The 26,413-nt window shown below is 40.0% G+C and overlaps 1 protein-coding gene across 1 annotated transcript in view; it reads left to right on the top strand.

Annotated features, from left to right (window-relative positions):
• Positions 1 to 26,413, top strand: part of stt3b (STT3 oligosaccharyltransferase complex catalytic subunit B) — a 92,623-nt gene that overhangs the window by 56,217 nt on the left and 9,993 nt on the right. The window contains exons 4-10 of the mRNA XM_055655138.1: positions 3,154 to 3,219; positions 5,466 to 5,565; positions 13,683 to 13,781; positions 15,540 to 15,686; positions 20,067 to 20,115; positions 21,551 to 21,705; positions 25,232 to 25,443. Of these exons, the coding sequence (XP_055511113.1) occupies positions 3,154 to 3,219; positions 5,466 to 5,565; positions 13,683 to 13,781; positions 15,540 to 15,686; positions 20,067 to 20,115; positions 21,551 to 21,705; positions 25,232 to 25,443 (828 nt within the window). The remainder of the gene's footprint in view (positions 1 to 3,153; positions 3,220 to 5,465; positions 5,566 to 13,682; positions 13,782 to 15,539; positions 15,687 to 20,066; positions 20,116 to 21,550; positions 21,706 to 25,231; positions 25,444 to 26,413) is intronic.

Below are 26,413 nucleotides of genomic sequence, written 5' to 3'. Positions count from 1 at the left end.
AATGCTGTGAGAGTGCCTGTTCTCCACAGCCATGCGTACTAGTTCATAACCACGCTGGGTGAAAGCATTCTTCCTCGTGTTTCCTCTCGCTTCCTACCACAAGTCTATGCTGTCTGATTTTAGGCACTATGCGGAAAGGATTCTTACTATCCACTTTTCCGATGCCTCGTAATTTTCCAATTGTTCCCCTTCGGCCGCCTCTGCTCCAAAGAAAACAAACCCAACTTATAAAGTCACTCTATATAACAATTGTCATTTACTTTACCAATGAAATCATGTCCTTCCATGGTATATCGATCAGAACTGCACAGAGTACTTCAGCCTAATTAGTGTTTTATTGATTTGTACCATAACTTCTCTGTATTTATATTTTTATGTCTTTGCTCTAATTAGGATTAAATTCAGTCTGCAGTTGACCCAATAGATTCATTTCACCAACTGCTCAACATCACCTGTAACCTACGACTCATACTTGCCATCAATTTTTATATCATCTGAAAATTTACTAATCATCCCTCCTGCATTCATATCCAAATGGTTAATGTATATAACCAACAGTAAGAATTCCAACTGTAATCTATGTGGTAGATCATAAATTGCAGATTTCCTATCACAAAAACAACCCTCCACCATTATACTCAGCATTCCATTATCAAGTCAATTCTGAATCCAATTAATCAACTTGCCCTGACTTAAATGGGCTCTAACCTTTTGGATCAGTCTCCCATGTGTTACATTGTCGAAGGCCTAACCTATCCTGAAGTCCATGTAGATTACATCACACTCACCAATATATTTTGTTGTTTCTTCAAAAAAATTCTAGATAATGCATAGGTTCATTGGAACAGTACAAATTACTGTTCTGTTAAGGCTCATCATTGGAGCTAGACTGAGAAATATATGTGCATTTTTAAGTAGAAGATGTTCAAGTAAACTCTGTTTCAGTGTCCAATACCATGATATATGCTTTGATTGATGCAGCAATAATGCTGTTCCTAGCGGCATAAAGCATTTGCCATCATTTAGATGCTTTCACCTGCCTCGTTTCTTCACCAAATCTTGTATCGCTTTGTTATCCTTCAACTGGAACAATGCAAAGCACCGTGACTCCATTTAATACCTTGCTTCTGCACGTTAATAATGGTTACATCAGTGTAATCTGTGTGTTCCTCAAGAGAGTAGATGGTCTTCATTTCACTGAGCTGGGCTTGCCATCCACGCATTGTAAAAATATGCTATTCTTCTGAATTTGCTGAAACTTAACCCCGAAGATCACTTTTTTGGCACATTCTAGACCCGTTTATTAAGATCCAAAGTGTGACTTCAAAAGTCCCAATGAAATTAATGAAAAAGTCATTAATACATCAAACAAATTAAATGAAATAATTTGTAAATATCTACAAAACTTTTAAATATTTGGAAACTTCACAGTAAACAGAGTAAAAAAAAAAAATTGAAGCCTAACCTTACTTTCCTTTACTCCACACAACTGTATATACTCCATTTGAATGAATGAGGAGTTGGTGGATTACATTGCCAAATCTAACATGGTACGTAATTTGAGAGCAGATGCCATGTTTGCAGCTGCTGAGCAACTCCAACAAGCTCCTACTCCACCAAAACCAGACAGGCTGGGGTCAGTGGAGAAAATTTGGTTTATTTATTTGAAATATTTTTCTTTTATGATCAAAATCACTGTACATACTAGATATTCCTCTTAATTTAGTTTTTACTTTTAAGTTAAAAAATAGGGTAGTAGCCTAAGGAAGATTGATCACTTCATTCGAAACAGCAGTTTCTGTCTTTGATAGCTGGTTAATTGGATGGAAAATAATGTAATCTTGCGTGAAAATAGGTATTGCTTTGCTATATCAGATGACTGACATATTGAATACTACATGTTTTGAGCAGAGCTCTGAATTGTATCAGATACAAACAATGGAGAAAAGTTTGATCTGATCTTGGGATTCTTTTTAGGTTTAAAACTCAAAAATCTTAAACCTGATAACCTGAAAGTGGTGCCGAGATGGCAGCCTCGCCAGCAGCCTGTGTGTTATTTCGACTTTTTTGTTATTCCAGTGTGTTTAAAATGTATGTTTTAATGTTTCTCCGTATGTCTTATGTGGGGGGTGGGGAATAGGAGGAAACCGTTTTCAGTCACTTACCTCGACGGCGATGTGACCTTTTTCCGTCCCGTTCCTTCCACCCCCCCCCTTGCGGCCTAACGACTGGATTGGTGCGGCCTTTCCTGGAGACTTAGTCCGGAGCTTCAAGTCGCAAGCACGGGACGAACTTACCATCGCGGAGCAGGCGATCCTTTGCCGAGGATTGCCAGTGAAGGAGCTCCGGCCGCGGGGCCTGTGGACTTTATCACCGTGAAGCCCGCGGTCTCCGGTAAGAAAAGGCCGACTCGGGAGCTCCATGCCGCGGAGTGTTCTTATCCGTCCCGATGCCAGAGTCCCATCATCCCGATGAGAGGGCTTGTACAGTGGACCGTCGTCAAAGGCCCGGACCATGGATGAACAAAGGAGGAAGATGACTGAACTTTGTTGCTTTCCATCGCAGTGAGGAATGTTGATTCCACTGTGGTGGATGTTTATGTTAAATTTCTTGTGTATTGCATTCTTTTTACTTGTATGGCTGTATGGTAACTCAAATATCACTGTACCTTAACTGGTGCATGTGACAATAAATGTGAACTTGAACTTGAACTACTTGGAATGTGACTTCATTTTTAGTAAGAAGAGGAGGAGAATAAGGAAGATAAGGAGAATAAGGAAGAATTTTCAGTGGAGTTCCCAAGGCTTCCACATTTTTAACTTTGCAGTTAACCTTTTTGTCATTAGCCCTCATCCCTTACACCATATAGAATTGCTGTATTTCACACAATTGCCAGAGTAAATTGTACTATCCTACAGCAGGGTATCTATTTTTGCATGTTTTATGTTCTTTTTGCAGAAACTTCAAAATTTCCCTTCATTTATGTCAGTCACGTTAATTTTCTTTTTGCCGACTGACCTGAATTTTTCAGGATGTATCAGTGGTTTTGAATCAAAAGAGTGAAAAAAGTTTCCTTTGCCTTTTAATGATGAAAGATATGCAGTAATTCTTTAGTTGTAATGTTTAGCTTAATCTTTGCATTATTCATTTCAGGTCAAATCTGTGAAAACGGGATCTGTTTTCTGGACTATATGTTGCTGCTTGTCCTACTTTTACATGGTAAGAGATCTAATCCTGTTTTCTTATTCCATGGAGTTCTATTAATGCTAAAAATAATTTGATGGAGTGTGCTTCTCTTGTTACTTGTATGAATAAAGCTTGTGCATGCTATTTTGTCCTCTTCCCAGAGCACCATTTCCTATTTTTTGTTGTGAAAAGATGATGTTTCTAGTGATTCAGGGATAGCTTAATGATTATATGGGTATATCTCGTATATGTCACTGCCTAATATGTGTGGGCGATCCACAAGGATCTTGAGGATTAATTATCAAGGACGCTAATCTTCAATCATTTCAGTTTACACCACGTGGTATAATAACCAGTGGACATCATGAAGCCTTGGACCTTGATATCTTTTCTGTCTGCATTTCTGGTCATGGTTCAGAGCTTGCTGTGCCCCTTGTCAAGTTGTTCCAGCGCACATGCTCCGCAGGTATCTCTCCAAAAGTGTGGAAAGATACGCAGACATGACAAGTCCACTAAAATCATGTGAAATCTAATTATTACCCAATTTTTCAACTGTTCATTATCAGCAAACTGATTGGCAATAAAAATGCTATGAAATAACACCTACTCATCAATAATATACTCACTGATACTCAATTTAGATCTGGCCAGAACTGCAGCTTCAGATATCAAATTTAATATCAACAAAAAACTTGATCAACTAAAAGTTCCAAGCACACACCACAAAAAAAAGTTACTAAAAAACGTTCTTGCAGGAATCTAAAAGCAAATAAACTACAGAAATAAACTAAACTAATAAGCAAATAAACTGCTGGAAATCTGAAATAAAAACAGAATACCAGACATAAGGATTTGGTCAGGCAGCATCTGTGGGGAGAGGAACAGAATTATTGTTTGAGATTGATGACCTTTCATCAGCTTGCTTCAATCACCAGCAGAGTGATGAAAATTGTTAATGAAAAGGTTGCAGAGTATTTCCGGCAGTTTTTGTTTTTATTACATACCTGCAGTAATTCTTGCAATAATGTCAAAGATCCAACAATGCTTTCAGCACCTTCCCTCCATCATGAGGTCAAAAATGGGGTTGTTTGCAAATAATTGTACATGGTTAAATTTTGTTTATAAATCCTTACAATGAAGAAGTTCATGCCTGTGTGCAGAAAGTCCCAAATAATATTAAGGGGTTAGTATCATTAACTGCACGTGTAGCAGGGTTCCCCTTATTTACGAATAAGGGGTAAGCCATTTAAAATGGAGATGAGGGAACACTTTTCACACAGAGAGTTGTGAGTCTGTGGAATTCTCTGCCTTGAAGGCCGGTTCTCTGGATACTTTCAAGAGAGAGCTGAATATGGGGAGAAGGCAGGAACGGGGTACTGATTGGGGATGATCAGCTATGATCACATTGAATTGCGGTGCTGACTCGAAGGGCCGAATGGCCTACTCCTGCACCTATTGTCTGTAACATCAATTTCTTGATTAGAAAGTTAACCAGACTATCCACACATCTATTCATGTAACAAACAGATCAGAGCCTGGACGTCAATGAGGATCAGCACGAGACATATTTCCCAGATTGTTAATCACGATTAGTATATTTCTTGTGACATAACATATGTAATGCCAAAACGTACTCGTGCAGTTCATCTTGGTTTCCTGGATGGATTTAACTAGTTTAGGAGATGTAATCATCTGGAAGGACAGTAACAAAGTGTACGGCAATAACTGCACTTTGAAGATTCCCCCCCATGAATCCTGTACCATCTGAGCTTTTAAATAAAGACCTACCACTTTGCTATCATTCATTATCACTTCTTCAGAAGAAGGGTTCTGAATAATAAATGTCGCCTATCCATGTTCTCCAAGAGATGCTGCCTGACCCATTGAGTTACTCCAGCACTTTGTCTTTTTTTGTAAACTTGTATCTGCAGTTCCTTGTTTTTACACGGTTTAAGTATTTGGTTGCTAATATTTTGTTTACCTAGTGAGTGAAATTAATTTGTGGCTTAGGTTTTCCATTCTTCACCTAAATTCAACAACGTTACGAAACGTTGTCAACTATCACGTCAATTGAGAAAGATAAAACACATTCCCAACCCTAAGTGTTTTAGCTCAAGGGACCAAAAGCCAAAACTGAAACTCAGAGGCATAGAACATATCAAGTGAAGTCTTCATGGTTCAGTACTGGTCTTGAGAAACATCTGGTTTTTTTTTGTCTGCAAGCATTGAAGATTTACATGTATTTTATATTAATTTTTATTTTTGCACCTTGATTTCAGGTATCAGCATGGGGTGGCTATGTGTTCATCATCAACCTTATCCCACTACATGTATTTGTATTGCTACTGATGCAGAGATTCAGCAGAAGGGTTTATATAGGTCAGTAAAGAAATCTACAGACTTAAGTTATTCGTCCTACCACTAATTACCTTAGTGTGGTTATTTTAGAATGTATTATAATATATTGGCCAACTTTGATCTACCGTGGAGTAACAGATGGCAGTCTGGGGTCTGAAGCCCTCTAGTGATATCTAGGCTTCATCCATATTAGATTGAAACTAATTCAGCAATGGTGGTTTACAGTTAAAATCATGAATGTCATGAACATGTGGCCAATGTAATTTTCCTTCAGGTGACTTTCAACTTCAAATTGGCTAATTTATTCGATGCAGTTCTGCACAGTTGCTACTACTATCCAGGTTATCACAAGAGGACCTGAAGGGTCATTACTGGAATAACTGCTACCTGTTATGAGGCTACACACTGCTCAGTACAGGGCCTGCTGTATGAAAGCAATGTGTGTATGTATGGAGTCAATTGAATGGTAGTTGTTAGAAAACTGACCCAGAATATGGAGTCAGTAGCAAATAAATCGCACCTCACTCTGGTGAAGAAACAAGTTCCCACAAAGATGTAGTAAATGTTTTTGGTGAGGACATGGCATTTTTCTGCCATCTCTTTCAATTGAAAGTACAATGGAATACCTTCTGTGGTTGGCATGCCATTGGGCAGACTGAATAGACAATCACAGTTCAAAATTCCCAGACAACACATCAAGGCGTATTTCCTTGACATATTTAACTTCTCTATAATGTTTACTAAGGAATGAAGTACATATTAAAGTTGCAGCAGAAAAATGAAATAACTTGAAATGAGGGGTTTTATTTTTGTAGGTTCTAACTTTTACCTGAATACATTTGTTATGCGCAACAAAAATAATCTGTTGCCGGAACTCAGCAAATCAAGTAACATCATGGGATGGCGGGAGGGGAGGGAGGAACTTTTGATCTCTCGGGTTGAAATCGTACACCACTGCAAAGTCACGCAGTGGTAGAGCTGCTGCCTCACAGTACCATAGATCCAGGTTCGATCCTGACTATGGGTGCTATCTGAACTGAGTTTGTACACGCTCCCTGTGACCGCGTGGGTTTTCTCTGGGTGCTCCGGTTTCCTCCCACATTCCAAAGGCATGCAATGGTGTAGGTTAATTGGCTTCTGAAAATCTCCCCTAGTGTGTGGGATGTGAAAATGGGATAACATAGAACTAATGTAAGGGTGATTGATGAGCCAAAGGGCCTTTTTTGTGCTGTATCACTAAACTAAAAATGTCTGATTCCAATGTCTGCAGTCTCCTGTGTCTGCATATTTTTGTTAGGATCAAAAAAAAAGTTTGATGGGCAGAGTTTGTTGAATACTAAGTCGTTTAACTAATTTAGACATCCCAGCACTAAGTGTAGGGGATATTGGTTAAAAAATATCCGAAATTTCATATCCTAGAGATTTCAGTTTGCTTGCACCAGCAAATACTAAAAACAAGAAGCTTGTGTAGGTGCACCAGCAAGTTTGAGGAAAACTATGTTTAATTACATATAGTTTAAGAAGGAACTGCAGATGCTGGAAAAAGTGCTGGCGAAACTCAGCGGGTGCGGCAGCATCTATGAGTGAAGGAAATATATACAAAAGTGCTGGAGAAACTCAGCTGGTGCGGCAGCATCTATGAGGCATCTATTTCCTTCGCTCCATAGATGTTGCCGCACCCGCTGAGTTTCTCCAATACTTTTGTCTACCTTTAACTACACATAAGTGGAGATCCTGTTGTAGTATGGAGTGACATTTGCAAACACCAGTAGCTTTGATATCCTTCCAAATCTGACCATTATTCTTGGATTTGAAAATCCAAATTCCCCCTTGGAGTTAAATTGGCAGTGAGTATTGGCTTGCTCTGTAATTCTCGGCTATTTGAAGTACGCTATTAGCTGAATTCTGGAAATTGTTATCTATGAAAGAAAGTAAAGTACAGAGAGTGGCTCCAGGATTCCGGAAGCGATACGCAATATAGTGCTCAGTCATTAAAGGTAATAATAGAAGCTCCAGGAGTGTGAAAAACTCAAGCCTCCAGCTCTGAAGAGCAAGTCAGCATAGTATAGCTGACTTGTGTAGGTCTGCAGCCTCCTTTTGCACTGGTATTTTATGTCATTCACATGTTCAAACTATAATGTTTTATTTTAATAAAATTATTAAGAACCATTTTATTCTTAATGGTTTACTATATGTCGTGTTGTTACGTGGAGCACCAAGGCAAATTTCTTGTATGTGTACATACGTGGCCAATAAACTTATTCATTCATTCTATATCCTCATGGGTGAAATAAATTATTTATTATACTTAAATGCTGTTTTTCACCACATGGGTGTTGGTAAAGATAGCAATGCTAAACACTTTCACAAAGCTTTATATGTTGTATACTTGTGGTTTAATTACTGAATGGTACATTTCCTGCTGGGTTTGTGTCATTCAGTTAATTGGCTTTTGTTTTTTTTATGAAAGCATTAGCCCAAGTGTGAAGATACATTAAGTTATATTTTGAAATGTGATTGATCTTATGCAGTAGATATGTGCATGCTAAGCTAAACTTCCAATTATATTGGAAGATGGTTTTGCAGGCAGTGTCGTGAAGCTACTTTCATAGCACTAAGGGAGAATGTACAGTAGTCTTTCAGCAAATATTTTGTTCGTAATTTGTGAACAGGTAGTTGCAATTTACTGGATTTATTTTCTCTTTATTCTAAAGCCTGAACCTTTGTGATCACACCTGAAAAATCGTGGCTGTATTTTGCAATTATGTGATCATATCTTTTGTGAATTTTAATTGGGTTGATAGGAAGGAAAGCAAATGCAATGTTACCATTTATTTTGAGAGGATTACGATATAAAAACAGGAATGTAATGTTGAGGTTTTGAGGCACTGCTCAGACGGCATTTGATGTTTTGTGAGCAGTTTTGGGCACAATTTCTGAGGATGTCTGTGCTAGCATTGGAGAGGGTCCAGGATGAGCGTTTGATGGTACTGGGCCTGTACACACAGGAGTTTAGAAGGATGAGGGGAGACCTCATTGAAACTTACCGAACAGTGAAAGGCCTGGATAGAGTGGATGTCGAGAGGATGTTTCCTCTAGTGGGAGAGTCCAGGTCCAGAGGGCACAGCCTCAGAATAAAAGTACATAGCTTTTGAAAGGAGATGAGGAGGAATTTATTTAGCCAGAGGCTGGTGAATCTGTGGAATTCATTGCCACAGACTGCTGTGGAGGCCAAGTCAATGGCTATTTTTAAAGGGGAGATTGACAGATTCTTGACTAGTAAATGTGTTAAAGGTTATGGGGCGAAGGCAGGAGAATGGGGTTGAGAGGGAAAGATAGATCAGCTATGATTGAATGGCGGAGTGCACTCGATGAACGGAATGGCCTGATTCTACTCCTATGAATTATGAACATGATTTTGACATCAAGTTGCAGTTGAATAATGTGGGGAAAGGAAAGAAACAAATTCCACGATAAAAAAAAATCTCAGTCTAGTTAAGTCATAAAGTCACAGACTATGCAGCTTGAAAGCAGGCCCTTTGGCCCACCATGTCCATACCAACCAAGATGGCATTCTGCAATTTGCTTGAATTTTCCCATACCCCTCCAACCTTTTCTATCCATACTTAGTATTTTCTCCCCATACCAGCCTATTTGCGAATTAATATTTGCAATATACAGGGGCAGGTGTGCGTGTGTGTGTGAGAAAGAGAGACAAGTATTCAAATATTAATATTATAGTTGGATTTTGACCTTGTGTTGTGGCAAGGTGATCTGGCCAAAAGAAAGGAACTAATTCTTACTAGGAAAAAATCTCACTCGTATGTGTGTGTGAGGGAGGCATATTTAACAGTATCATTACATACAATTATTCAAACTTTAATATTTTGGCCAGATTCCATTGTTGTAGTTACTTCAAAGTGTGGCTAAAAATAAATATGCTGCAAAATTAATGAATTCAATAAATAATATTTCAGAACCTATTTTCTTGAGATGGGCTTGTTATGAATATTTTAAGGTAGAAGTAACTGCTGGCATTGGGGGAAGAAAAATATATTGGTGGCAAATGTAGTTGCAAACAATAATACTAATGAAAGGATGACTTCACTGTCGTGCAGCTTGAACAACAATGTTTGTGTGATTGGGAATTGTGTGATATACATCAAAATGGAAAACTAATTACCTAATTAAGGTTTTCATATGCTGTTGAAATCTGTTGTGCTGGATAGCTCATTGAAAAACTTGGCCAGAAGGTTTTTGGAGAATATTTGCAGTAATTTGATGTTTGGTGTAATAGGATAATTTCATAATATTGTAGTGAAAAATAAGGCAGTAAATCAAACTTGATGTAAGCTGAATGGAACTCTCTTTTACAGCATTTCCCAAATAGTTCTAAAATACAATTTCTGAATGCATTGGTTGATAAAGCCGTGATTGTATACATGGTGTGATAATTCTTACACTGCTTTGAGCCAAATCCTGATAAAATTAAATTCAACCCACATGGTATAAAATAGTTTTCATTAAATGATTGAACATTGCTATCAACAATAAAAAAGGAGCATGAAGAACAAAATGTTTGCTGTTCCACTCTCATCACTGGTGCAGATGGGCAGAGTAGAGGATGGCACATGCTGGGATTCATCTTACCAGTAAATTGTCCAGGCTTTGTTCTTTATCAACCAATGCACTCAGAAATTTTACTTACAAAATATTTGGGAAATGCTTTAAACACAGAGTTCCACTCAGCATTTATCAAGTTCAACTTAATGCCTTAGAGTCATAGAGTGATACAGTGTTGAAACAGGCCCTTCGGCCCACACCGGCCAACATTGTCCCAGCTACCCGAGTCCCACTTGCCTGTGCTTGGTCCATACCCTCCAAACCTGTCCTATCCATGTACCTGTCCAACTGTTTCTTAAACAATGGGATAGTCCCAGCCTCAATGACATCCTCTGGCAGCTTGTTCCATACACCCACCACCCTCTGTGTGAAAAAGTCACCCCTCGGATTCCTATTCAATTTTTTCCCTTTCACCTTGAACCTATGTCCTCTGGTCCTCGATTCCCCTACTCTGGGCAAGAGACTCTGTGCATCTACCTGATCTATTCCTCTCATGATTTTGTATACCTCTAAGTTCTCCCCTCATCCTCCTACGCTCCATGGAATACAGACCCTGCCTACTTAACCTCTCCTTGTAGCTCACACCCTCTAGTACTGGCAGCATCCTTGTAAATCTTTTCTGAACTCTTTCAAGCTTATAACCATATAACAATTACAGCACAGAAACACCTAGTCCTATCTACCTGTACTCGGACCATAACCATTCCTTTCCCGTCCATATATCTATCCAATTTATTTTTAAATGATAAAATCGAACCTGCCTTCTCCACTTCCACTGAAAGCTCATTCCACACAGCTACTACTCTCTGAGTAAAGAAGTTCCCCCTCATGTTACCCCTAAACTTTTGTCCCTTAATTCTCAAATCATGTCCTCTTATTTGAATCTTCCCTACTCTCAATGGAAAAAGCTTATCCACGTCAACTCTGTCTATCCCTCTCATAATTTTAAAGACCTCTATCAAGTCCCTCCTTAACCTTCTGCGCTCCAAAGAATAAAGATCTATCTTGTTCAACCTTTCTCTGTAACTTAGGTGCTGAAACCCAGGCAACATTCTAGTAAATCTCCTCTGTACTCTCTCTATTTTGTTGACATCTTTCCTATAATTTGGCGACCAAAATTGTACACAATACTCCCGAATTGGCCTCACCAATGCCTTGTACAATTTTAACATTACATCCCAACTTCTATACTCAATTCTCTGATTTATAAAGGCCAGCACACCAAAAGCTTTCTTTACCACCCGATCTACATGAGATTCCACCTTCGGGGAACTATGCAGTTATTCCTAGATCCCTCTGTTCAACCGCATTCCTCAATTCGCTACCATTTACCATGTATGTCCTATTTTGATTTGTTCTGCCAAGATGTAGCACCTCACACTTATCAGCATTAAACTCCATCTGCCATCTTTCAGCCCACTCTTCCAAATGGCCTAAATCTCTGTAGACTTTGAAAATCTACTTCATTATCCACAACACCACCTATCTTAGTATCATCTGCATACTTACTAATCCAATTTACCACACCATCATCCAGATAATTGATGTATATGACAAACAACAGTGGACGCAACACAGATCCCTGAGACACCCCACTAGTCACCGGCCTCCAACCTGACAAACAGTTATCCACCATTACTCTCTGGTATCTCCCATTCAGCCACTGTTGAATCCATCTTGCTACTCCACTATTAATACCCAACAATTGAACCTTCTTAACCAACCTTCCATGTGGAACCTTGTCAAAGGTCTTACTGAAGTCCATATAGACAACATCCACCGCTTTACCCCAATCAATTTCCCTAGAAACCTCTTCAAAAAATTCATTAAGATTCGTTGAACATGCCCTCCCAGGCACAAATCCATGTTGACTCTTTCTAATCATACCCTGTTTATCCAGATGCTTATATATATTATCCCAGGCACATTAATCCATGTTGTCAAACTAACAGGTCTATAATTCTAATCTTAGACAACATGCGCTGTACGCCAATCCTCCGGACCCATTCCTTAATGTAAAGCTTGACAATACCTCTCCTATAACGTATGAACACAATATTCCATTCACCAACACCAACAACACCAGGTCCTCACAGCTTAAGAATAAGGGGTAGGCCATTTAAGACTGAGATGAGGAAAATCTTTTTTGCCCAGAAATTTGTAAATCTGTGGAATTCTCTGCCACAGAAGGCAGTGGAGTCCAATTTACTAGATGGTTTCAAGAGAGAGTTAGATTTAGCTCTTAGGACTAACGGAATCAAGTGGGGGGAAAAGCAGGAACGGGATACTGTTTTTGTATGATTTAGTGAACATGTGTCCCCTGTATGGAATTCTTGCTTAAGCACAAGAAAATAGTAGGCATTTACTACAAACCAGATAAATGTCCGGCACCATAATATTCACCATGAATTTCTAATGTAAAGTGTTATTAATTTTAAAGCAGAGTTTTGATCATATTGAACAATATGGCCTACTCCTGCAACTTTTTTCTATGTTTCTACATTTGCATGATAAAGGCAATAATGTTTAATGCAAGATATAATTCAGTAAAGTTCAGTTAAATATAAATATTAAAGATAAGGGTGCTTGTGTTGAAACTCCCAATGAACTAATCCACGATCCCTCCACAGATGTTGCCTGATCCGTTGAGTTCCTCCAGCATTTGTTTTTTGCCAATAAAATATCTAGCTGTTGTTTGTGGGTCCTTGCTTTATGTAAATTGTTTGTCCTATTTACTTACAATAATAAATATATTTTGGAAGTACTACTGCTATAACAACATTCCCAATTAATGTTAGAAGATCTTTTGTCCTCCAATTTTTTTTAAATTACTGCATGGAAAATCCTGCTTATTGACTATGTCAAACCCCAATGATTAAATTGTTAACAGCCATGCACCTACTTATTTGGAATGAAGTTTGCATTTTAAACTCTGTGATACCTTGACACAATCACTTTCTTCCTCAAAATTTCTCTGTAAAATAAAATATGTTTTACAATCTTAATCAAAAATAATCTTAATTTGTTTGTGGACTTTTTCCAGTACTTAGAAGAACATTTTTACAAGTTTTTGTGTGTTTAAGTCATTTATAGAATGTATCCTGCTGAACAAGATATTTTTATGGAATTTGATGATTTAGGCCAAAAGAATAACATGTGAAGACCATTTGAAGGCACTGGGCCTGTACACGCTGGAGTTTAGACAGATGAGGGGACGCCTCATTGAAACTTACCGAATAGTGAAACGCCTGGATAGAGTGAATTAGGATTTAGAAATCTTGAGGAAAAAGGGACATACCTTTAACGGAAATTTCTTTAGGCAAGGGTGAATTCAGGCTGGGAATTCAAAAGACAGGATGGGGCCTTATCAATGGATATTTGTGTATTCTTGATCAAGTTCAAGTGATGAGAGGGAAGGATAGATTGTCTATGATTGAATGGCCCTAGTGTGGGGACTGAAATTCTCCTAGAACTTATGAATAACATTTGCTTCCTTAAAATGTAAATTTTCACAGCTTACAGCACCTTCTACATTGTTGGCTTGATCTTATCAATGCAAGTGCCATTTGTGGGGTTTCAACCAATCCGAACGAGTGAACACATGGCGGCAGCAGGTAAGTGACCTCATTTTAAAGTGCAGAACAACTTGGCTCTGAATTCTGCAATCCTAGGCTGCAAGCCATTCAACCATACAGTATGAATGCCATAAATCCTAGTTAGTCATGCTCTTTCCTCCTTTGGCTATATTAATTAATTCTTCAGAAAAGCATTCAGCATAATAAATCCAGAAAGTAGCAGCTGAAAATTCAAAATGGCTATCTTATTAAAGATACAGCAAATCTAGGATGTTTGCCCTATGCTGTGCTTTCAGGGTGGATTTGGTACAATATGTCAGAGGTGAGGTCTTAACAACCACAGTTCTGACATAATTATTTCTAAGCAGCTGATTTTTGAATTGGCTTTCTATGTCAAGTGGACATTGTTAAATTGTGCAAATGGCAGTATTTACTCTAAACACCCTGTTAATGCCCTCTTTATATATGGTTTAAAACCTGAGTAAGTTGTTCAGTTTCCAGAATGAAAATTATGTCATTTTGCCTGCACTTGCTAATATTTTTTTTTACATAGGATTAAGTTTGACACCTAAATACTATTGAATGCAACCATTTAAAGGATTACTTTGCCATTAAAGTAGTAACTCCTACACCTACCCCCAATGCCCAAGTTCCAGAAAAGAGCTAGGAAATGATGGTCTAAGATTTCCCATTAAAACCCAACACCACCACGTGGAAATGCCAAACTTGTCCCTCGTAACCTTACATAGGTTTGGGACCATCGCACAACAGTGTGGAAATGCAGAGTTGCACATTGCCACTGGCATCCCACTGCACTTCAACGTTGCAGTTACTGGTGTGAATGTTTGGAACTTCTCAATAGTAGTGCTAGAAGATCTACCTTCTGGACCAACACTAGGTTAGACCTTAGTCACACTTGAAAACTCTGTCCGTTTCATTGGAGTGACATGGTGCATCGAGATTGCTTTGGTCAACCAAGCACAACTTTGTTATAATGACAAAGATAGACACACAAAGTTGGGAGTAGCTCAACGGGACTGGCAGCATCACTGGAGAGAAGGAATGGGTGACGTTTCGGGAATGACTCCTAGATTAATATTGTTAGGTGCCACTCGTGTTATAGTGATATAAATACTGTAGGCAGTTAAAATTCAGCTTTTATCAGTTTGTTACGAAATACACGTTTACAAATTTAATTCAATTTTAATAATTAAAATAATATTAATACAAGCTATCCCAGGCTTCCCTCACTACTCCATTATTCCACCTTCTCATGCTCTTCTAAGATGCACTCAAGTCTCCCTCTGATCAGAATGAGTGTAATCAAGCCTTAACAAGAAGGCGACCATGATCTCATGAAGCATACAAGGCAGCCTATGTGCAGTACACCAGTTTCACAGTACTGGGATTCCTTCCTAATTGGGTTTGTCTTTAATAGTCATTTTCCTAATTGATCAACACGGGCGGGGGGATATTATATTCCAGCTTAGCAAGAAATATAATATTATTGAAATAAAGCTTGGTCAAAATAAATATGTAGGAAGGAACTGCAGATGCTGGTTTAAACCGGAGACTTAGTCTGAAGAAGGGTCTCAACCTGAAACGTCATCCATTCCTTCTCTCCAGAGATGCTGCCTGTCCTGCCGAGTTACTCCATCATTTTGTGTCTATCTTTGGGCAAAATAAATGCTGAATGTCTTGGGCCATGGGTTGTGTTATGGGCTTTATTTTTTAACATGTTTGTACCTCTTCTTTGGGAGTGTAGATCATTTCACCCTCTTGTTCTCTTGCAATCAGGTGTATTTGCCCTGCTGCAGGCCTATGCCTTCTTGCAGTATTTGAGAGACAAGCTGACAAAGCAGGAGTTCCAGACACTGTTTTTCTTGGGAGTATCTCTTGCAGCTGGAGTGGTGCTTCTAAGTGTTATTTACTTAACTTATACAGGTGAGTCCATGTACGTGGCGTGCCACCTATGTGTTCCTGGTGCAGGGGGCAGAGATTTAGATTGTTAGGTCACTGGGATCTGATTTGGAGTAAGGGGGAACTGTACAAAAGGGACGGATTGCATCTTAACAGGTGGGGGACCAGCATTCTGGCAGACAGGTTTGCCACTGCTATGCGGGTGGTTTTAAACTGAATAAGGGGGGTGGGGTATCAAATGGGATAGTCGAGGACTGAGTTAAAGGGAAAGAGAGTAAAGGGATGGTTAATGGCCCCAGAATTAACGGGAAAAGGAGCTCACAAAGGGATAGGAGCATATGGCCAAGTGTAATAGGGATATCCAAATGTGTAAATCCAAAGGGTTTCTACAGCTATATTAATAGCAAAAGGATAACGAGGGTTAAAATTGGTCCATTGGAGAGTCAGAGTGGACAGCTATCTGCAGAGCCAAAGGAGATGGGGGAGATATTGAACAATTTATTTTCTTCAGTATTCACCAAGGAGAAGGATATTGAATTATGTGAGGTAAGGGAAACAAGTAGAGTAGCAATGGAAACTGAGATTCAAAGAAGAGGAAGTCCTGACACTTTTGAAAAATATAAAAGTGGAAAAGCTGGAGAAACTCAACGGGTGAGGCAGCATATATGGAGCGAAGGAATAGGTGACGTTTCGGGTTGAGACCCTGAAGAAGGGTCGACCCAAAACATCACCTATTCCTTCGCTCCATAGATGCTGCCTCACCTGCTGAGTTTCTCCAGCATTTTTGTCCACCTGCTATCTTGGTGGTGATGCCTCATCATGACTTTCAAAATAAGTTTTTTGAATGTATATGTTCCTGATGAATACGATATTTTATCAATAACCATCACTACACAAATCCTTCACTTGTTATCCTGTTCTTGTCCTTTTTGGTGCTGAAATAATTTTCAAAAAACAATCGTGTCAACTTTAAAAACATAGAAGTGAAATATAATTGAGAGAATGAATAATGGGGTTTTTTTTAAAGCTTGAATGAAGATATCCTGGCTTTAGGAACAGCTGGTTAAAGAAGATTACTTTTATATCCATTGACAATTGCATTTCTGATTTATCATTTTGTAAAAAGCATGATACCAGATAAAAATCAGTGGAGGGTGTAGGGAAAATTCTGTTGTAAGCAGATTGAACTCACATTGTTATTAGGATGTAGCTTCAGTATTTCAGACAGGACCAGTGTCTCTGAGAGACAATAAATGGAATTCTATTCATCACTACTGGCCGTCACTGATTACAGGCAGCTAAGATAGTCACTGACATTTGAAAGAAGAAAATAATAATTTGAAATCAGTTTTTAATGGACAATAGGTGCAGGATTAGGCCATTTGGCCCCTGGAGCCAGCATCGCCATTCAATGTGATCATGGCTGATCATCCACAATCAGTACCCCGTTCCTGCCTTCTCCCCATATCCTTTGACTCCACTATCTTTAAGAGCTCTGTCTTGGTCTCTCATGAAAGCATCCAGAACCAGCCTCCACCGCCCTCTGAGGCAGAGAATTCCACAAACTCACAACTCTCTGTTGGAAAATGTTTTTCCTCATCTCCGTTCTAAATGGCTTACCCCTTATTCTTAAACTATGGCCTCTGGTTCTGGACTCCCCCAACATCGGGACCATGTTTCCTACCTCTGGCGTGTCCAAACCATTAATAATCTTATACGTTTCAATAAGATAGCCTCTCATCCTAAATTCCAGAGTATACAAGCCCAGCCTCTCCATTCTATCAACATATGACAGTCCTGTCATCCCTGGAATTAACCTAGTGAACCTACGCTGCACTACCTCAATAGCAAGAATGTCTTTCCTCAAATTGGGAGACTAAAACTGCATACAATACTCCAGGTATGATCTCACTAGGGCCCTGTACAACTGCAGAAGGACCTCTTTGCTCCTATACTCAACTCTTGTTATGAAGGCCAACATGCAATTTGCTTTCTTCACTGCCTGCTGTACCTGCACACTTACTTTCAGTGACTGATGAATAAGGACCCCCAGATCCCATCGTACTTCCCCCTTTCCCAATTTGACTCCATTTAGATAATAATCTGCCTTCCTGTTTTTGCCACCAAAGTGGAAAACCTCACATTTATCCACATTAAACTGCATCTGCCATGCATCTGCCCACTCACCCAACCTGTCCAAGTCACCCTGCATCCTCATAGCATCCTCTTCACAGTTCACACTGCCACCCAGCTTTGTGTCATCTGCAAATTTGCTAATGTTACTTTTAATCCCTTCATCTAAATCATGAATGTATATTGTAAATAGCTGCGGTCCCAGCACTGAGTCTTATGGTACCCCACTAGTCACTGCCTGCCATTCTGAAAGGGACCTGTTAATCCCTACTCTTTGTTTCCTGTCTGCCAACCAATTTTCTATCCATGTCAACTCCCTACCCCCAATATTATGTGCTCTCATTTTGCCCACTAATCTCCTATTTTGGACCTTATCAAATGCACACAATACTCCAAATGTGACTAAACTAAAGTTTGATACAGCTGTAATATAATTTCCCAATTTTTATACTCAATGGCTCAACCGATGAAGGCAAACAGGCCATGTGCCTTCTTTGCCATCCTAACCACTTGTGCGGGGAGCAGTGGAACTTGCACCTCAGGATCACTCTATAAATCATTGCTTCTGAAAGTGCCTGCCATTTACTGTAAACTTTCCTCATGCATTTGACATTGAAAAGGCAACACCTCATATTTGTGTCAATTAACCTTCATCTGCCATTTCTCCACCCAAACTTTCAACTGTTTGATATCCTACCTCGTTACCTGCAATTTCACCAATTTATTATTATTTGAAGTGTTGAAAGGTATAAAGCAATGTGTTAGATGATAGAGGAGGACTCAAGCTGAAGTACATTTCAAGAAGCTGTTTCCCTGTAGGATTTGTGGATAAGTGGAATGTAAATCTTGTAAAGAGCTAAGCAAATAACTGGGAATCAGATTTATGAATAAACATAAATCTGGGAGAAGGTTCCTTTCATTCTGAGGTAAGAGTGTTTGTGTGGGTAAGATTGGCTAAATATTGAGCAGTTTCAGAGATTTACTGAGGTCAAGAGGAGGTCTTGGAGAAACATTATCTGGAAAGGATTTGTACCAATTAAGTTGTTCATCATTAGAAGGAACAGATATTTCTTATTTTATATTTGTTACTGCTCTTGAACGGCCAGTGACTTATGCCGCCACTCTTTCTCTAATGGTAAATGTTTGGAGTTATAGGTACCATATTTCCCGGCAATAAAGACGCTATTTTTTTTTAACCTAAAAATAAGGCACAAAAATTTACCTGCATCTTGGAGGCCAAAGGTTAGGTTGTTAGTCAAGAAAGATAGACTTGGCTATCCCTCAATACAGCAACATCAAAAACGATGTTGCGGTATTGAGGGATAGCCAAGTCTATCCCTCATTGCTGGCAACTGATGGGGCGCGGCTGTAAAAGGACAGAGCCGGTGGGGGGTGGGGGGGGGGGGGGGAAGAGTTCCTTTCACAGCATGTGGGGAGTCTGGCCCGGGTCAGTATGGGCAGGATCGTTGAGAAGGAGGGGGTTGGGATCATGCCAGCAACTCACTCACTGCTGCTGCGGCGCTCCGGAGGCGGAGCCACCGCATTGTGGTCGGGGAGGGAAGTAGCTCGGGTGGCTGCGAGCGGCTGCCGGGACCGGACAGCGGAACCGGTCGCCACCTCAGTGCCTTCTGCTGGCCAACTCACCTCTGGTAGTGCGCCCCGTCTGAACACCTCTCTCCTGCCGCTCGCCGGCCTCACTCATATCAACCGCTTCCCGCAAATCCTTAAATTCCGACTGCGGCGGGACCAGGACATGGACTCACATGCAGCGCTGGGTGACACTGCATGGCATTCACTGCCCTGTCCGTGTCTTTCAATGTAGACCGGACAGTGAGGGGACCAGCTCAAGCGCACTAACCATCGAGCGGAGCGGGTCAGTGGGCGATGGATAACAGGACAGCGGGAGATGGAGCTTCCTCCTGTGTCAGTGCGAGTAACCTCAATTGGTATTGTCATTCAATAAGATCACAACTGATTCAACTTGTCCCGTTTTTCCCACCATCTCTCCACCTGCCGTCACCCTCCACCCCCCACCCATTCAGTCTTTCAGAATGGAGGAGATCTGGAAGCCTTGGGCAAATTGAATTGTTACTTTCTTTATTTTTTTTGAGCGTGAGAAATTCTATGTCCCGCCAGCCTTTTTACAAAATTTAGCAACTCAAAATGGAGGTGCGTCTTTGACGCAGGTGCGTCTTCATTGCCGGGAAATATGATATATACACTGTAAGTGGAGAAACATTTTTCCAAGTGTTGCCGCTGTTTTTGTTTCAGGATATATTGCGCCATGGAGCGGAAGATTCTATTCACTTTGGGATACAGGGTAAGAATGTTTAAGACCTTTTTTTTAAATTTGGGTTTGGCTTGGATCAAATGAGCAATGTTTATAATCATGATAATTGCACTTACATTTCAGGCAGAGAGCTGATTTGACTGGATCGTCCTGTTTTAAGTTTAGTTTAAATGTCTTTGACATATTTAACTTGAACCAGTAGTTGTGGCATGTTTTCCGATCAAAGCACTTTAATGAAAGTCTAGCTTTTATTTAATTTGAGCGTATACCTGTCATAGTTCCCCTCAGAATCTTCATCTAGATGGTTGTTTCCGTAGTGGTGGAAATAATTGGGATTGGCTGATCCTACAAAGCCACTTGGAGTGACTTGTTGGGACATTTAACTAGTAATTGAAACAGCTTATCTGGGGACACTCATGTTAATGCTCATTGTTCATTTTGTTTGATTGACTGTCAGTATTGTCACCTGTTTTTGATCCAAATGCATCTATCTTCATTCAGACATGGGTATGGGCATTAGTTGCCTAGCCAATAGGTGCTCTCTTTTCTTTATCAGAGAAAGTGGTGTGCTGCCACTGTAGTCTTTCTATTTAAGGGATTCCCATTGAGTTGTTAGTTTGACGGATCTAGAGTTTTGATCAAGTGAGTATCAAAAGGATTATTTATATATCTCCATATCAGGAAGGGAACTTGATACAGGAGATCCCCATTAATTCCTGTTAATACCACAGCAATGAATCGTGAACTGTATGACTTGACACAACCAGGGCTTGAATTCTTTACCTGTAATTTCTCTTGCAACTGCAGCACGGTGGAATAAAGGTAGAGCTACTGCCTTACAGCGCCAGAGACCCGGGTTCGATTCTGACTACGGGTGCTTGTCTGTGCGGAGTTTGTATATTCTCCCCGTAACCTGCGTGGGTTTTCTCCAAGATCTTTGGTTTCCTCCCACATTCCAAAGACAGGTTAATTGGCTTGGTGTAAATGTAAATTGTCCCTAGTGTGTGTAGGATAGTGTTAGTGGGAAGGGACGCTGGTCGGTGTGGACCGGTGGACTGAAGAGCCTGTTTCCATGCTGTAACTCGAAATTAAACTACACTAAAATATTACTGATACAGGATTGGATATTAGTTTTGGTTCATCCTGTTTCCTATTCATCTTGTGGGAACAATTTATGTCAGACAATGTAACAGTTCTCTGATGGGGGAAAAAATGGGATTTTCAAATAAATACATAAAGTGCAATGGTTGGATAAAGGTAGTTTTAAGAATAAGAAATCTTGAAAATGGTATCAAATTGCCCATCATATGAGCCGCAAGAATTGGTGAGGTTTGCATTTGGTTGAAAATGTTATGGAATCTTATGTAACACAATAGATAAGATGCTACATATAATTTGGCTTGATTCTGTTGGACATTCTGTAAGTGAAATGTGTGCAAGCTAATCTTTCTGATTTATTTTATAGGTATGCAAAAATCCACATTCCCATCATTGCCTCGGTGTCTGAGCATCAACCTACAACATGGGTTTCCTTCTTTTTTGATCTTCACATACTGGTCTGCACATTCCCAGCTGGCCTGTGGTTCTGCATCAAAAACATTAATGATGAACGAGTGTTTGGTAAGGATATGTCAGTTATCAGGTTGACTTCCAATTTGGAAAAAAAATGCAGGATAGATTTGCATCAAAAGCCCAAGTATGTAGTTAATTACTTGTAACATCAGAGTTTTTATCTAATTTATGTTCAAGAATTATGCTGTAACTCACGTCTTATCAGTTGAAAATATTATTTTTGTGAGAGCGCAGAAATCAAAAAATGGGGAGGGAAGACATTATGTAGGAAGGCTATTTTATAAGGTTGATTTTCAATAACCCTCGTTTTGTTCCACAATGATCGTTTTGCTGAACACCTTCGCTCAGTCCGCCTGGACCTACCTGAAATTCCGGTTGCCAAATACTTTAATTCCCCTTCCCATTCTGACCTTTCTGTCCTAGGCCTCCATTGTCAAAGTGAGGCCAAATGCAAATTGGAGGAACAGCATCACCTATTTTGCTTGGGCAGCTTACAACCCAGGGGTATGATTATTGAAGGTAGACACAAAATGCTGGTGTAACTATGGTATGATTATTGATTTCTCTAACTTCAAGTAACCCTTACACTCCCTCTCTCTCCATCTCTCCCCAACCTAAGTCGTACTAGCTTCAAGGTCGTCTTGTTGAGTCTCATTGTCTGTACTCGTTCTCACCTAGGCCACAGCTAACAATGGCCTGTTTCCTTTATCATCATTACCTTTTTTCCATCTCTCTTTCATTTGTTCTATATCTCTCTACAAAGCCATCTATATCTCTCGTCCCCCTCTCCCCTGACTGTCTGAAAAAGGGTCTCGACCCGAAACGTCACCTATTCCTTCTCTCCAGAGATGCTGTCTGACCCGCTGATTTGCTCCAGCTTTTTTGTGTCTATGATTTTCCATCGACACGGTTTTCAGAAAAGATTACAGGTTTGTGTCTGTGTTGCTTCCTGAATTCAACTGTAGTCTGATGAGGAAACGTAGAGGGAGATACTTGCCTACTGGTAGTCTGGCAAGGATCATGCCAATAATCTCTTTGGGTGCTGATGCATATAAGCAACAAAGGTTATGGGCATCCAGTGTCTGATTTAGTTTCTTCCTAGCCAAGATGGTTGACAATGTATTGGTTGGTGTGAGAAAACTTCACTCTTTGTAAGTAATACATTTCATGGCATTCTTGTGATGATTGTTATTTGGAATGGAAGGCCTATTCCTGAGAGATGTTTTTAAGATCAGAGCTTCTGCTGTGAGTGTCGTGAATCCTGATATGTCAGCTTCAACTGAACCAGCATTCGCAATGTTTGTGAATTAACCTCCTTTAATGATTAGAGTGCACCAATATTTGCAGGAATGTAATACTTTTTAATATCTCTAAAAATAATTATCAGCATAAAACAAGAGACAAGAGACATAAGTGAACCACGATAATATGGATGTAAATGTTTGTGCCAAATCGATTCCTGGAGATCTGCAGATTGAACACTCAGATTGCTGCATTACCAGTTGGAGCTCATTTCATTTGATAAACAGTGTTGTGCCACCCCAACAAGCGACATGTGTTTAAAGGCGTTCATTTTCTGCAGTCATTTAAATTTGATTAAAATGTGCTGTTAGTTGGAGGAAAAGGTCAACTCATAGATCTGGAAATGTTAATGTGCTTTTAAAATGATTGCAGATATCTGAAAATATAATATTTTCCTGAACTGATTTGATTATTTTCAGTCAAATGGTTGTGAATTAAATTTACTATTTTGCAGTTGGAGACATTTTGTTTGTCTGAAAACCAGGGCAAAAACATAGAGAAGTGAAGAGCACAGATTAATTTATTTTCCTACGGTTCATTCAAATCCTTAATTCTTATTTTCAAGTTTTAAAAACTATTCTTGTATCTGAGCGAAGGTGTTCCCCCTTTAGGGCAGATAATTTCCAAAGTGAATGGGTTAAGAAAACTACGCAATGTATTCAGTTCCTAGAGCTCTCACTCTTTGGTTCTGCTTTGCTATTTGAGATACCAGCGTGTGAATTTGGAGAATGGCCAATGTACACTGAGTAGGCATGTGCATTTGTAAACTGGCAAAATGAACTCAATTTATTTCTCTATACATTGCGGCTCCTTTACATTCCATGCTAGTTACCAAGGGTGATGGCTATTTCAAGCACTGACTTTGGGAGGGGAAAAGGGATGAACTTGTTTTCACTTTTGTGACATTGTGGAATTTCACTTTTATGACATCTTTCGGCCCAACTTGTCCACGCCGACCATCACCCCCCATTTACACTAGTCTCACCTGCTGGTATTTGGCCCATATCCTTCTAAACCTATCCTATCTATGTACCTGTCCAATTATATTTTAATCATTGTTATAGTATCTGCCTCAATTATGTCCTCTGGCAGCTTGTTCCATATACCTACCGCCCCATTATGTAAAACAAAAAGTTTCCCCCTCCCACCTTAAACCAATGTCCTCTGATCTTGATTCCCCTACAATACATAAAAGGCTCTGTGAATTTACACTAACTATTCCTCTCATGATCTTATACACACCTCTATAAGATCACCACTTACCCTCCTGCGCTCCAAGGAATAAAGGCCTAGCCTGCTTAACATCTTCCTATAGCTCAGCCCTTTGATTCCAGGCAACATCCTCGTAAGTCTTCTCTGCATCCTTTCCAGCTTAGCAACATTTGTCCTGTAACAGGGTAATCAAAACTGAACACAATACTAAAAATATAGCCTCACCAATGTTTTGTACAACTCTAACATAACCTCCCAACTTGGTTCCACCAAGATGCAGGACAGAATGCCACAGGAGATCCTTCTTCCCTGTGGCTATCAAACTGTACAACTCCTCTCCCCTCTGTTGTGGGGTAGACTGAGACTGAACCCCCGCCCCCTCCCCAATCTTTGCAAATCCCCAATCCCTTCCACTCGTTACTTTAATTTCATGTATTTTGTGTTTTTATGACTGTTGGCAGATCAATTTCCCTCCTGGGATAAATAAAGTTCCATCGTAATGTTTACTCATTACTCTGACTGATGAAGGCCAATGTGCCAAAAGCCTAATGCCCCTGTCCCACCTAGGAAAGCTGAACGGAAACCTCTCGAGATTTTGTGCCCCACTCAAGGTTTCCGTTCGGTTCCCGGAGGTTGCAGGTGGTTGCCAGAGGTTGCCGGTAGTGGAAGCAGGTAGGGAGACTTACAAAAACCTCCGGGAACCGCATGGAAACCTTGGGTGGGGCGCAAAGTCTCCAGAGGTTTCTGTTCAAGTTTCCTAAGTGGGACAGGGGCATTAGTGACCATCCTATCTGTCCATTATGCCACTTTCAAGAAACTATGGATCTGCACTCCTAGATCACTCTGCTCTACAACACTTACCAGAGCCCTGGCAATCACTGTGAAGGCCCTGCCCTGGTTTGACTTCCCAAAATGCAACATCTCTCACTCATCTGTATTGAACTCCATTAACCATTCTTTAGCCCATCTGCCCAACAGATCAAGATCCTGCTGCAATTTTTGATAAACCGTTGTGAAAGTGAGAAGCATTAGCTGACACTGGAATCTAATCTCTCCACAGTTGCCCTTTATGCAATCAGTGCTGTTTATTTTGCTGGAGTCATGGTACGCCTGATGCTTACTCTCACACCAGTTGTCTGCATGCTATCTGCCATTGCTTTCTCCAACGTTTTTGAACACTACCTGGGTGACGACACACAGAGGGAAAATCCACCTGTTGAAGACAGCAGCGATGAAGATGATAAGAGGAATTCTGGCAATCTCTATGACAAGGTAAGGAAAAGGGACACAGATGAATATGTTTCCATGATACCACTAGATGCAAGTTTCTGCCAAGTTCCTGCTGTCAAACTTCTAAAACTCTCTTTGCTGCCAGCGAGGCAGCTGTGGATATGCCAACATCTGTGGTCTTTTTATAATTCCAGAAGTGCATTGGTGTTGGGTTTAAAAGAGGCACGTTTATTTTTTTGATGTCAAGAGAAAGAAGCACAAATAATAGAGTAACCTCGTGTTCATTACACTTCCCGGAGGTTTGCCATTTTTTGATGTACATGTCTTCTGTTTGAATTTTATTTAAAGATGAACCATTTTATGCAGAATCAAAGTTTGGGGATGTGTGCTTTATCAGGAATATTGGTTGGGTGCAGAGCTGACAAGATGGGGCACTTAACACATGGTTCATCATCTCTTCCCTCTTAGAATAATTTATGGACAATGGCTTGCAATGGAGAATTCCACAAGTTAGCCACGATTTATGTAAAGGACCGTTTCTCTTACTTTTGTGAGTGATATATATAGGTTCATATTTGTTCGGCTGTTGCTAACCTACAGAGATCACATATCACTATTTTCCCTCGTTACATTACATAGACCTTCATGAAGTCATTCTTTAATAGTCTTGTGAAAGGAGGCCCAAAATGAATCAAGTCCTTGTTCAGAAGCGTCGATGTCCTAATGAATCTACATGCGCTTATGCCACTGTGTCCATACTCTTCTTCTAATAAAACACTCAAAATTGTGTACAATGTTCCAACAATGACTCAGTCAAGGTGTTGAATCTGTAATTCTTCTCATAATGTCAAATACAATTTTCAACCATTCTACTTTTTTATGAAAGGAAAGATAATGAGCTGTAGTAACCCAGTTGGTCAGTCATCATCTCTGGGGGGGGGGGGGGGGGGGGGGCAGGGATAGGTGGATGTTTTGGGTTGGGGCACTTTATCAGACTGACTGTAGCTGGAAG

The sequence above is a fragment of the Leucoraja erinacea genome, chromosome 2, assembly GCF_028641065.1.
Source record: "Leucoraja erinacea ecotype New England chromosome 2, Leri_hhj_1, whole genome shotgun sequence".
In the NCBI taxonomy this organism is placed as follows: Eukaryota; Metazoa; Chordata; class Chondrichthyes; order Rajiformes; family Rajidae; genus Leucoraja; species Leucoraja erinaceus.
This window is presented reverse-complemented; position numbering and strand designations above follow the sequence as displayed.